At 39.3% G+C, this 14,470-nt stretch overlaps 1 protein-coding gene and 1 pseudogene across 1 annotated transcript; both read right to left on the minus strand.

Annotated features, from left to right (window-relative positions):
* Positions 1-3,396: 3,396 nt before the first annotated feature.
* On the minus strand, positions 3,397-4,668 carry LOC146607333 (duodenase-1-like; annotated as a pseudogene).
* A 5,752-nt stretch (positions 4,669-10,420) lies between these two features.
* On the minus strand, positions 10,421-12,352 carry LOC146607334 (granzyme F-like). The gene is made up of 5 exons (XM_085348977.1): positions 12,295-12,352; positions 12,072-12,219; positions 11,849-11,990; positions 10,680-10,949; positions 10,421-10,588 (listed from the first exon to the last, which is right to left on the minus strand). Exons 1-5 carry the CDS (start codon positions 12,350-12,352, stop codon positions 10,421-10,423), a joined length of 786 nt encoding a protein of 261 aa, XP_085205103.1.
* Between the last annotated feature and the right edge of the window lie 2,118 nt (positions 12,353-14,470).

A 14,470-nucleotide genomic window follows, 5' to 3' on the forward strand; every position in this document is an offset into this window, starting at 1 on the left:
CAGGTTGGGTGTCAGGCGCCACCTCTCTGGGGACATCTCAGGCCCTCCAAAGTTTGGAGGCCTATCTCCCCCTACCACCACTTCCCCTGCCAGTGGCGGACTCCCTCAGACATCGGTGCGTTGGTGGTTCTTTGTGTCTGGGGATGGGCGTCCAGGTACACACCGGCTCACTCCTTGGCGGCCGCTTATCGGGGCCTGGAGCCTGGGGCTCGCTCGGGCCACTTCGGAGGTGGGGTGCCCACGGCCTCTCGGCCTGGGGCTCGGTCACTCAGGCACGGCTGGCTGCCGGCGGAGCTCACGGGCGCGTCACTGCAACTCCCCCTGGCTTCTGCTCCGCGGCTGCTGAGTGAGCCCTCATCTGGGACTCTCCTCAGCTCTTTCTGGGACAGTGGCGCGGCTGCCCCTCTGTTGGTCTTCCTTGGTCTCTTGTGTTCTGGGGGCCTCTGGATGTCTGGAGTTTTGATCTCCTCCATACCTGCTTCATGCCCTGGAGGACGGGGCTGTGCCCCCCCCCCACACACACACCCTCTAGCAGATTATTACATGAAGGAACCTGTTAAAAAAAAACAAAAAAAAAACAAGCGCGTCCATGCTCACAGGTGTACACACGGGTGATCACACCCACAAACTACACCCTTTTTGGCTCCTACCTCAAAGCACACTGTGTTCTGTTGATCTTATGTGCTGCACAATAATGTTTAATATTTAGTATTTACTGTCATATTCCCATATATCATTGTGATGTTGTTTATTCTATTACTCTTGTTCTCTTCTGCTTGTTTTCTTTTTTCTTTCTCAGCAGGTGATCCAGGTGATTGATATATGCTTTTTTTTTTCTCTGCCCGTTCTGTTGGTTTTTGTTTTTTGCCCTTCTCCCCCGTCCCTCTTCTCAGCTGTTTCTCTTTCCCTCTTTCTTTCTCCCCTTCTTTCCCCCAGTCAAGTCTGTCCCGTATTCAGTAAGTGAAAATAAAATAAACAATAAAAGGTGAATCAAATGGACCATTACGGCAAGGCTGGGATGGTCAATTTGGTAAAGTAAATCCGTTGGGCATCTTTCTTTGCCTTTAGACAACAACTCTGATGGCAAAAGAGCCAAACGGGACAGGCAAAAAAAAAAAAGAAAAAAAAAAAGCTTCTTTTAGTAAGACAGTAATGCTAAACACTACGCCACCATGATGTCCGACCAAAATGCTGAATTTTCTTGTTTGTTTTTTTTACTGTACGCACAGCTGTAGTAAAATGTTCTGGTAAGACACTGTCCTCTACTGGTGAATAGTTTAGTTGATTTTTACAAATCTGATTACAAACAACTGCCTTCAGCAGGCAAACAGTGATATACAATGATTACTTACGATTATAAAACATCAGCAATCAAAATATGTTCTAAAAATGCTGCAAATGTTATAATTCTAAAACAGCTTGATATTCATCATCACCGTGGTTTCATCCACTGCAAACATTTCTATGAATGTACTGTGGATATATCTTCCATTCATTTTTGCCAGCATTCTATTTTATTGAACTACACACCATTGTATTTACTTAAGCTATTTTTTAAAATATAAAAATATAAATATAAATGTGCCATATAAATGTGTTTAAATTAATTTTTAACCATATATTTTCCAAATCTGGGACTGAATAATCTTATCTTAATAATGCAATATTATAGAACGCTTGGGTAGTTAATTTAATTTTAAAGCTGAAGAGAGAGTACTATCAAACTGGGAAGGATCTCAGTCACCCAGGTCATGGTAGTTTGAGGAACTTGGAAAGAAAGTGACTGAACTTCTTTAGATTTCTGATTCACCTTTTATCCAAGAGTCTTCTTCTGAATTTAAGAAGGAACTGAAGAAGGCTCTTGGATGAAAGCTGAAACATCTTCAAGAAATGGAAAAAGAAGTACTGGATGTCTTTCCAAGTTCCTTAGATTATCTCACTCTTTTTACACACCAATACTATAGAAGGCCTGTTATTAGCTGTTATCTGATAAAGCTGAGGAGACACACACATACTTAGCTTCAGCTGTCTCCAAAAATCAATTACGAATAAAATGAATTGTTACATCTTTATTAATAGTTACAAGTTCCCTTCAAGTAAAGATTCAGAAACAATTTGAAATAAGTTGTCAGTTCACACAGTATGAATTTAGGTTTGTAACAGTTCTGAAACTGAAATGTCTGCATATATCACACCGCGGTTCCATCTTTCCAGATCAAGCCACCCATGTGAAGTGTTGAAAGTCTGCAAGTGGGGTAAACGAAATCTTTGCAGATTGTTCATGTGACAGCTGAGCTGGAAATGAAGTTGTGATCATTAGTTTGCATATAATCATCATGGGTATGAATGCCATAGTAATTTTGGGCTTTTAATCATTTCTTTGAACTTTCTTTCTTTTTTTTTTCTTTTTAAGGTGAAATGATTGTACAACTTTTATGAATTTTGGAAACCAGATTTTGGTGTACAATTTTGAATGCATTGTGGAGTTTCTCTAATCCACTTAGAGTGAAATTGTTATATAGAGGCTTAAATATATACATACCCTCACTTAAATCTTTTAATAAGTGGTGGTGAAGGCTCTACAATGTCTTAATTTGACAAGGTGCAGAGCTATTCTTGCTAGGTCCTCATAACAATGTCCAAGAAACTAATTGAGCCATTTCTAAACAAGCAGATTATCAGTTTAAACAAATTAGTACAATTTACTCTGGTATGTCACCACTTTGGCAAGGTCCAGAGGAAGACCCAAACATCTTCCAAGCCCTCAGGAAACAGGAAATTGGTTAGAATATTAAATACTAATCATGAACCAGCCAGACTTAACCCTGCTATGACCTAGAAACGGCTGAAGCACCAGTTTCACTGTCAATGCCTTCTTTAACCCCTGAGTATAGTGCTATGAATGACACATAAATGATGCTTTTGCACCTTTCATCTTTGTATGCGATAAGCACCAGTAGGATTGTCCTTTATGTGTTATTGGATAATCTCAGATCAGTTTGATGTTGAAAGGAGGATAGCGATGTGAAATAAAAACTCCCCTCAAATATCTTAAACATAAAGTAACAAGCCTGTATGGAATAGAAAGAAGAAAGTACAGAAATGTGTGTAAAAATGCACAATAAAGAGTAAAATGTTGCCAGAGAAATAAATAAATAAAGTCTAGATCCCTAAAATTTCTACTAAATTAGAGTAAAGCAGGGTGGTTAAGACTGAGGAAACACTGGCGGTACAATAAATATGAAACAAAACAGATCTAAAATACAACAATTCAAGGGCTAACGACTCTAGAACACGAGTAAATAGAAATAAAAAACAAAGCTAAAAACCCAGAGATCATGACAGAGAGCAAAATGTTTATTTTTGCTTCTACTGTAGTAATGCAAAAATACATTTTTAGGAAGGTTTTGTAGTTGCCAGAACTTTGTTGATCCATTGAAGATATTTTGAGATGTCTGTATAGACATTGGGCACATCTGGGTAGTTACAGTTGTGATATTTGTTGAAAGAAACAATACCAACAGCTAAACCGTTGCACACCAGAGGACCACCAGAATCACCCTGTGAGGAAGGAGGATTTTCAGTTTTCATTTCATATTTAATTTAGGTTGTTCAGCTATTTGTCAACAGGAAACAAGTAGACATAGACAATGAAAGGACAGAAGCCATACCTGACAGAATCCTTTGTCTGTGCCGTATCCACCTGCACAGATAACATTAACAGGAAGACCGGGCCATTGTTCCCTACAGACTTCTGGGTTAATGACGGACACGTTCACCACTCTCAGGTCATCGACAACTGAGCCACCATTTTTAGTTTTTCCCCATCCAGCCACTTGACAAATTTGATTTTCTTCCAAGGTTATTTCAGCACATGGAAGTTGAATTATTTGTACTTTGCAGCCTAGTTGAGCTTTCCTAGACAGCTGTAGACACACAACAGCATTGAATTAGAAATGTCGATGTCTAGTACATTTGTAGTATTTATGTAATCTAAATAAATAAACCATAAATTACATCACCTGTAATGGTTGTTTGTGTAAATATATACTTACTTTAAGGAGCATGATGTCCTCACCCAGCCAAACATCATTAAAATTGCTGGGTTTGAATTTCCTTTCGACGATTATTTTTATATCACTGCCCTGCTGGAGATTGTGGTTGCCAATAACAACATGTGTGATGTTCCTGAACAAGTAATCATTGAGATGTGGTGAATATGTTTAAGAAAACTATTTTAATGGCGCGCATCAGAGACTGCCTCACAAGAAAACATATTACTTACACAGTGTCACAGTGTGCAGCGGTTACAACAAAGTCCTCAGTGACAAGAAATCATCCACATACATGACCCTTGCTGCTCTGTACAGAAGCCATATACAACATTGATTTATCTGGCGCTTTTTTACCATGTATGATGTCAGTTCCATATCCTGCAAAAAAATGGAAAATAAAGTAAGCCAAAACACTGTAAATGTCACATTAACACGCTCTTATGACTCTCAAATGACACACTTTCTCTGTGTATATACATAGTTTCTCTTTCACATATTTTGTCAATAGCAGGGATAGTGATAATGGGCAGAGAATAATATTAATGTCATTCTTACCTAGTTGTCCCAGACATGTCAGAACATAGACCAGCAGAAATGCATGCAGACTTTCCATGTTGCCACTGAAACAGCCTCCGGGGGTGTCAAGGAGACCCTTTTATACAGCAGTTTGCTGTGTTGTCAAGTATGATTATCATCGTTCTTATTTTGACTTATAACCACATCCTTTATTCGGTGTATGTGTGCCCTTCATTTGGAACCTTGGTGTTATCGTGCTTATCATAACTGCGCAGTACCTCGCCAGTCTTAACCACATTCTGTGTCTTTTTAGACCTCCTCTTCTTCTATAATCACTAATCAAGTCAGATCGATTTAATCAGTAAAAACAGACATTTTAATTCTTTTATAAAAACCAAAGTCTGTCAGAATGATCGATTGGTTGTTCTCTCTGAATTACTTTCTTTCCTTTTCTTGCCTTACTTTGTTCTTACTAGGCTACTGTAGACCTGCTTCTCTTCACTGTTTGTAAGTAAGTGTTTTATGAGTGGTTTATATGTCATTGATATTGCTGAATGTAATGTGTTCCCCAAAGTAAGTTACGGTTAATCACATAACATTTTTAAGCAACGCACTAATGTAAATGTTGAATAGTTCCTGGACTGGTTCTCACGCGGCACTTTTCTCCTCTACTTGAGGTATGTTGTTTGAAGCACTCACAGCACTTTAAACAACATACCACATTCACCCATTCATTCATACAGGCACTTTTTTTTCTATGCTCAAGTGCTGTTTACACTCTGCATACATCTGAGAGTAACTTGGGTCTAGTAACTTGCCCAAGCGTATTTGGCATGCAGCGTGCTATTATATTAAATTCAGTAATTCACTAAATTCAGTAATCACATTACTGTTACAATGATGTAAGTTCTGGCATTGCAAAGATTCTGAACTCACGGGCATGAATGTCAAATGGAAAGATATCTTTTTTTTAATGCACACTTGCACTGCAATCACAGTAAAGCTATTCTGAGGTGACTACACCTGTAGTATCACTTCTTGTAAGACAAGCTTTTCGTGCCCTCTTTTCCAGGCAAACTTAGATATCAGATTAGATGGTGACAGTTTTAAACCCACAGATATAAGAGCGGTACAGCTGCAGTTCTATTTTTTTAATCTCAGCTTTTGAACACTGTTTTCGAAACCTTATACCCTTTTGGATACTGCTGATCAACAATTCATAAATGAATAACACAAAGGGCACATAGCTATTTTTTTTATGTAGCTCAAAGCTCACTGAAAAACTTTACATTCACTGTGACGAAGTATAACTGAACCACAGAAACCACAGATAACAAATTTCATGTAGAACGTCAATGTTCTCAATATCACAGTGATGAAAGTGAAATATTAAAATATAAGCTTACTACTAAATAGTAGTAAGGGGGCACACCTTAATATATTTACATGTTTATATGTTATGTTCTAAGTAAATTTAAAGATTTAACATTTCTTACTCCAGTAGTTGGTGCTAGTATGAAAGAGAGCCACCTCTTCTGACTTTACTGACTTCAGAGTGACTTTGTGTTGACCTCACATGTCACAAAGCCACTGGAGAGATTGGCTCTCATCAGTTCACAAGTGGAAAATGTTCATGACCCCCTTCAGTTTGCTTACCAGGCTCTTGTAGGGGGTGGATGATGGCATTATTTACATGCTGTAGCACTCTCACTCTCAGCCAGATGATATTGGTGACATTGTGAGAGAAAGCGCTCTAGATGGATGTCACCACTCCAACTATGTCCTAGATTTCTAGTAATCTGTCAGAGAAACCTTAGTTTGATGTTCTGGTTAATGAAGTTTTACACTACCTCACATTATAAACCTTGTATTATGGGCCTCTAATGTGATGGGCCAAGACAAACATTCTGGAAATACTTTGTTTGTTTGGTGACCTGGATGAACTGCTTCAGGCAGGAAGAGCATGGTGATGATTGCGTGATATAAGATAAGGTGTCTTATACCATGGTCTGCAAAGCTTGAAACACTTTCATAGCATTATCTGACAAGAATGTGATGAGTTCAGCAAATGTTGTTAGATCAAAGCTGTTGTTTTTCTTTTTTGCTCCACTTTTTTTTTGGTTCCCTTTTACACTGCTACAACTAGATGACTAAGAGAAACCACAGCGTCAGTCTTCAGGTTTTACCACCTTTGCTTTTGCATGTGTTATGGTGGCATGTGCAAGTAATTTCTTAATTCCTGACTGCCAGCAGTGTGTGTGTGTGTGTGTGTGTGTGTGTGTGTGTGTGTGTGTATTTGAAAAATGCATACACCTGACTAACTGGTGATACTTTTGACTGGTGTGAAGATGTTAGTGTGGTTGTTTGTTAAATGGGAAAGGAATATTAAAAGAGGCTAAATGAAATTTGTGAATCAGAGATTTGTATATAATTTCCACACGATATGCACAAAGAAGACAGATTTTGGAAGCCCGAAAAAATAATAACTATCTATTATTTTATATATTTATTGTAAAGTTGTCAGTCTATCAGTATGTTATTTACCATAGTAATATGGTAAATGTGATGCAACTGACAGATACTTAATCTATTATCTCTATTTTATTAGTTATTTAATTCTCCATTTATATGATTTTTTGTTCTCTGATACTTTTACTGCATTGTTTAATTAATTTTAATCCATGTTAGGTCTCCTTCTCTAGGTTTTTATGCATGCTACTACATGTGCAGTTGCACCAAAAAACCCAAAACAAAAAAGCATTGTTCTTTAATGCAGATATATGATGTACAACCACAGTTGTACATAATCAAAAAAGCAGAAAGGCAAGCAGAGAGGACCTCATATTTTACCCATATTTTATTCACAATAGAGCACAAAAATATACAAAACATTTCAACTGAGAAAATGCACCAGTTTGAGAATTTTATGGCAAATATTTTCATTAGCAAGAGAGTGTGTGGAGGTCATAATTAATTATCTAATTATTAGCAACAGTAGACTAACAAGATGTTAACAGTACCTTTATATAAAAGGCTGTAAATTGTCTGTGAAAGAAAAACAATCTAGGTGCTTCATTTTGGTGGTGGTCATCTTACAATAATGAAGCAGTCATCTTATTGCCCTTGAAAGGTATAAAGCTATCCACCAAGCTATTTTCTTCTTATTAAATGCATGCTGTTGTAACTGTCTTTAGTTAAGAGGAAGAAATCAATCTACACCTGCAGTTTATCACTGGGCTGTGTAAAAACACAAAACAGTACAGAGAAGCCCCAGTTTATACCCAGAAACTTCTTTCTGTAAGCTCTTCTGTAACCTCTTACCACCCTGATCTCAGACCAAATACACACGTCTTGTTTATCACTCAAACTTTCTGGTAAAACACTGTCCCCTAGTGGTGAAAATGGGAGTTAAATTGTCCAAAATCTCACTGCAAGAGCAAACGGATGCCATCGTGGTGCCATAAAATGTCTTTGTTTCAATTTTCAGTGTTTTCATTCATTATTACTGTGTTTTCCTCCATTGCACTGATATTTCTTCAAGCAATGGGTAACTGATCCATCTAGGAAGTCACTTAAATTAGCTGTTTAAGGAAGCAACATCAGATGTTATTGTTCACACCTTAGAGCTGAACTTCATTACACCATGCCATACCTGTTCCATTTAAGGGTAGCATTGTGCTTGAGTGAAGGGTTAGCAAGAAGGGGCTTTGTTCCAACCCTGCCTTACACCCTTATATGTGAGGTTTGCATGTTCTCCCTGTACCTGTGTGGTTAGATCATAGATGTGAAGTAGATAAAGTGCTCGAAGTGTATAAAATAAAGCGCTGTTTGACTATATGGTTCTCTTATTTTTTTAACAGCATAATAAAAAATAAGGCACTGACTATTTAATTTCACATCCATCCAAGTGGCATCCATGAATGACAAAATAAATGATTTAGTTATGGACGGCCAGAGTTGTGTACCTGAGATGACCATATAAGGGATGTTTCCTCTCGATGACATCATAAACCTCCAAGTGTAGAAATAATCTGAAATGAAGTGTGTGGAGCAATCTGACGTCTGAACTTTGGGCTCCAAAGATTATTTGTATACAAAATGACTTTTGTCATGTTTACTACGAGGCTCACTATTGACACATTATATCCACATATTCACATTCACACATTATACTTTATTTGAAATTGAACTGGTGTCTGGATTTTGGTTTCTTTTTCATAAATAACAGCATTCACATTATACAGAGGTGCAACAACTAGAGTCATGGTGCCACGACAATAACTTGGTCTTAAACACCAAAAAGACCAAGGAGATCATTGTAGATTTCCGGAAGAGGGGTCATAACAACCATCTGCCTCTCTTCATTGGCAGTGAGGCGGTGGAGAGGGTGAGCAGTTTTAAATTCTTGGGGGTAACTGTGACCGAGGACCTGTCCTGGGGCAACCATATCACCTCAGTTGCACGGAAGGCCCAACGGCGCCTCTACTACCTGAGGAGACTGCGGAGCGCACACATTCCCAGATCTCTGATGTTGAACTTCTACAACTGTGCCATCAGCAGCGTTCTGACGTATGGATTTCTAGTGTGGTTCCCCAGCTGCACCAAGGCCGATCAGCAAGCACTCCAGCGGGTGGTGAAAGAAGCTGGCAGAATTATTGGAACAAGTCTGCCAGAGATCAGTAATATCTTCCCCACTCGCTGTCTGAGGAGGGTGCACAGTATCCTGCGGGACCAACATCACCCTGCGCGCCACCTTTTCCATCTGCTGCCCTCAGGGAGAAGGTACAGGTCTATACAGGCCAGAACATCCAGACTGGCCAACAGCCTGTATCCACAGGCTGTGAGGCTCCTGAACTCTCTGCCCCCCTCTCACGGACAATAACCATATCCAACTTCTTAATAGCAATGAACTGGTCTGCATTGGTGCATCATATCTTTATTCTCTTCCCCCTCCTGCCCCCCCCCCCTCTTTCTTAAATAGATAACTATCATATCTGATATCATATCTCACAGTACAATAATATTGAATGGGTTGCATTGTTGTATTTTGTCATGTTTCTCAGGTCTTTGTCTGAATTTCTACGAACATTATTGCTAAGGATTGTCTTATTGCATTGGAGTCACACTGGGTTAAATATGTACACTTGGGTTTTAAGGGGTATTTATTATTTTCTTCTTTTTTTTGGGTTGTATGGAAGCCCCAAACGCAATTTCATTGTTCTTGACAAATAAATAAATACTAAATACTATAAACTGATGTAAAATAAAATGTGAAAAAAGACTACTAAATACAGGAAATTAGTCTATTATCAAAATTTTGTGAAGTCACTTGACTTCCCAATAGCCACGTACAATTCTGATGTCAAACAAAGCTATACATTTTTTAAAATTTTATTTGTTCTGATGACATTTTTATCTCATGATATGGATTGAGGAGTTTGTGCCCTGGTGAAGTGCCTGTTCATGTTTCCAGTATCGGGCAGGCTTTAGTAAAATGAGATGAAATTGCCCTGGATATGACTGTTTATGAGCTTTCTGACTTGTCAGTGGATATTAGTTCTCGTCAGTTTATGTAATACAACCAACGAACCACAGGAAAACCTCCTTTGACTTTTTTCATACGTGATACTAACTTGTGCACTTCAAAGCTACTATGTCACTGATCTATTTGTAAGCTTGACAATGAAAGAGTCATCAGCAGTTTTTGTTAGATATTGCTTAGATATTGTTAGATATTTTGTTAGATACAGTTAATGTTAGATATTGCAGAATTTAAGCAGTTTACACAGCTCACATATCACTTGCCCAACAGTCTTACAATACACCCACAATAACATGGAAAATATTTTTTACCCTTTGCATTTTTTTTTCTTGAGAATATCTGTGATCCAAGGAAGAAATTGTGATATGTCTGTATAGACGTTTGGGACATCTGGATATTTACAGCTATTGTTGTTGTTAAAGGAAACAATGCCAACAGCCAACTCGTTACATACGAGAGGCCCACCAGAATCACCCTGTGAGGAAGAAATATCAAATATTAATTTGTTTTTGTTTGATAATTTTGATGTTTAAACTATGTTTGATAATTCATATGAAAAAAATTACCTGACAGATTCCACTCTTTGCTTTGTATCCACCGGCGCAAATAACATTTTTTAAAGTTCTTCTCCACAGCTTCTGACACTTGTCCTTGTTAATGATGGGAACATTTAGCACTTGCAGCTCATTAACATAATCAGATCGATGTTTACCAGGTTCTGTGGGCCCCCATCCAGCTACACTGCAGATCTTGTTTTCCTCCAGGTTTAGTTTTTGAATTGGAAGTGGAATTAGCTTAATTGGTTTTTTGTTACCCAGGGGAACTTTCTTAGACAGCTGGAAAGATAAAAAACAAACAAACAAACAAAAAAAAAACCCCACAGAAAATAAAAATGATTATTTATATCAGTTATGAACATGTCAGATTTGTGTGTATTTAAGGTTCTCCAGTATTTTTCTTTACATATCTCTCAAGACAGGAAAGTGCGTGCACTTGCATAAAGCAAATTACTCTACAATACTATCATTATCACAAGCGTATTTAGATGTATTAATATATCTATTAATGTGTCACGTGTTTATTATTATTACAGCAAATTAAGAAAAAGTGCTTGTTTGTTTTGGAACTAGAAGTCATTTCATGTATTACTGTTGTTGCTGTTTTGTTTTTTTTACCTGTACTACAAACAAATGGTAAATGGCCTGTATTTGTATAGCGCTTTTACTAGTCTCCCCTAGGGACCCCAAAGCGCTTTACACATCCAGTCATCTCACTGGTGGAGGCAAGCTACAGTTGTAGCCACAGCTGCCCTGGGGCAGACTGACAGAAGCGAGGCTGCCATATCGCGCCATCGGCCCCTCTGGCCATCACCAGTAGGCGGTAGGTGAAGAGTCTTGCCCAAGGACACAACGACCGAGACTGTCCGAGCCGGGGCTCGAACCGGCAACCTTCCGATTACGCGGCGAACGCCCAACTCTTGAGCCACGATCGCCCAAATGTGTTTTGATTGGTTGACACTTAAAGAAAATCATATAATTTTTGAATGGTTTGATTATAAATGCTGGCAGAAAGTGCCAGAAAATGTTTCTCTGAATGATTTAGGGTTTTTTTGCTGTTCTTTTAATTTTATTTCTTTTATATTTTCCTCCCTGTATTAACCTTTTTAATGATTGATTGATTCATAAGAACGTCTGATATCTTTTATGAAGTCGAGGCTGAATAGATGAATACTTACTTTGAGAAGCATGATGTCACTTCCATTTTCAACTTTGTTGAAGGCAGGGTGTCTGCAGATCATTTTTACTCCATATCTCATTTTCTTATTTTCCTTCCTGAGATCATGGGTGCCCAGAACAACACTTAAGGATTTAGGATTCCTGCAGGAATGATTGAAAAACAAAATAATTATTTATGTTTAGATGAATGTGACATTGCTTGAAGTATCGGTGGCTACTCACTCAAAATGACAGTGCGCAGCAGTCATTACAAAGTCTTTACTGACAAGGAATCCTCCACATGTGTGTTTTTTGTTGTTTTGTACTGATGCCATATACTGCATGGACTTTTCCTCAGCCTTTTTGCCATTTATGATTTCACTTCCCAGTGCTGAAAATAAATGAAGAAAAACTGAGAGAAATATAGTTTTTGCATAACTTTAAGAAAAATATTTTACAATCTTACCATTTTGAATGAGGCATGTCACAGCTGTGACTAGAAGACACTTCTGTAGAGCGTGCATGATGCGTGGAAGTCAACTAGAATGTCGTTGTTTAGGGGGACAGTTTGTCTGCTTTATGCATCACCTTGCAATGTTTCTGTGGCTTTTCATCAACACTTCCCATCAGTCACTCCTCCCACATCAATCATCTATCTCCACTAAACATGTGATTTTATTTTTTCTCTTAAATAAACTTGAACTAACTAATTAACTAATTGAACCAAATTAGTTTAAATGTAATGAATTATAAATGTAATGAATTTTTAATTTATATATATATATATATTGTAAAACCAAGCAAAGGTGTGAAACACCAAAGAGTACCAAAACCTGTGAAAAACTGTGAGTCATTGAAACCACTTTTTCCAGCTACACCTTCACAGTCACATGTCAGATGCAAAAAACAAAGAAAGACAGAACAGAAGACACAAGAGGGTGCAGACACGACAGTGCAACAGAAAAGTGCAACAGTGACAGTTGATTAAATAAGTCTTTTAACATCACTACAGTATGCTCTCTCTATCAAGCCTCTTTCCTGTTATTTCCTGCTAGTATATTACATTTGAATGTGTAGTTGCTTCTAGAAGTTTGAGATGAACTTCAAAAATGGACACATAGTGCAGTAAGTACACATATTAGAGATTTATTTATTTATTATTTATTTATTTCACTTCCTAGTGCCCAAGAAGAAATGTAGAAAATTTGAGAGAGAATATTTTCACAACATATTTTGAAATCTTACATTTTTTTATAAGGCATGTCATAGCCTGAAGAGAAGAAGAGAAGAGCAGAAACTTCCTCAGACTGTGCATGACGCATAGAAGTCAAGTAAAATGTAATCGTTTTAAGGGGGGCAGTTTGCCTGTTTTATGCATCACTTTGCAATCTGTAAGCGGTTTTCATTTAACACTTCCTATCTTTCTCTCCTCTCAAAATTTTGTTGCACATTTATCTCCTCTAAATGCACACATGTCTGCATGTGTGTGTTTGTTGAAGGTGTGTCTTAGCATCAAAAATTATCATAATTTTTACAAGCGAAGATGTTAGTGTAGTGACAGTATCTTACTGTTGAATTTGACCAGCATGAAGAAACAATGTGCAATGACAATAAAGTTGAATTCTAAACTATGTTTTCTAAAATAAAAAATATATATAGGTTGCTGTCTTGATGCGTACTCAATCTTCCAGGTTAAGAAATCCTAAACATCATGGGCGTGAGGTTCTGGGGGCGCTCCGTCTCTGGGCTGGGACCCAGACTGGGCCTCGGGGGCTTGGGTCCTGGTTGGTGTGTTGCCGGGGTTGTGGGCGGGTGGGTGCATGGGGGCCCAGCCCTGGAGCAGGGTGCCGCCGGTGCGTCGAGCCACCTGGGGGGCTCTTCAACTGGTGGGGGAGATTGTCACATCTTGCAGGAGCTTTCCTCTCCTCAGGAGCTCCCTCTGCAGGAGGGGGAGATACAGGAGAGGTGGAGGAAGATCTCAGCCTGGGTGTTTATTGTCTTATGTAGTCTGGAAGATGAGTGGATGGTGGGGTGGGTGCAGTTTTCTCTGTGGTGGGGTTGGGTGGACTGTCCCGGGCTCTGTGGGGCCGGGCGGCGCTGCTGCACTGGGCCCGGTCTGGATGGGCCTGGGCCCCCTTTCCCTGGCGGGTCGCGGAGTATGGGGGTGCCTACTGGGGTCAGCGGGGGAGCTGGCCCCAGGGAGGGGTCACTTGCCCCTCCCTTCCTTCCCTCCCCATCTCCAGCTGCCTCCCTCTTCCCGCTCCACCACAACCACCCACACATGCAGGGCCTTGGAGTAGGGGTATGTCACCAGGGTGCAGAGGAGGCTACCCCCCCTCTGTCCCCTTCTGGCTGCCTCTGCCTCAATTTTATCCCACAACTTAGACATTAACATTACTCACACTCTCATTACACATACATATAGGATCTTGGGGGTGGGCACGATACACGGAGTCCAAAGTACCATCAGGGTGTACACCCCACCCCTGGCATCGTTGCCCACCTCTCAATTTTAAATACACGTAGACATTGAGGGCTATCAGGAGGGACCATGCGCTTACCTGCTGCTCTCTGGCAGGTAGCTCCATGCCCTCCTGGGTTTTAAATGCACCTTAGAACACACATGCATCAACATTACAATG

The sequence above is a fragment of the Diplotaxodon limnothrissa genome, linkage group LG23 (genome assembly GCF_057381915.1).
Source record: "Diplotaxodon limnothrissa isolate DT_005_m linkage group LG23, D_limnothrissa_male_GT1.1, whole genome shotgun sequence".
NCBI lineage: Eukaryota > Metazoa > Chordata > Actinopteri > Cichliformes > Cichlidae > Diplotaxodon > Diplotaxodon limnothrissa.

What these genes read in the sequence shown, in the direction of transcription:
- LOC146607334 (XM_085348977.1), bottom strand. Translation starts at nt 12,352, where the DNA reads ATGCACGCTCTACAGAAGTGTCTTCTAGTCACAGCTGTGACATGCCTC. An exon ending in GACATGCCTCATTCAAAATG is followed by an intron (nt 12,220 to 12,294) that starts GTAAGATTGTAA and finishes ATTTATTTTCAG; the next exon opens with CACTGGGAAGTGAAATCATA. An exon ending in CAAAGAGTGGAATCTGTCAG is followed by an intron (nt 10,589 to 10,679) that starts GTAATTTTTTTC and finishes TCTTCCTCACAG; the next exon opens with GGTGATTCTGGTGGGCCTCT.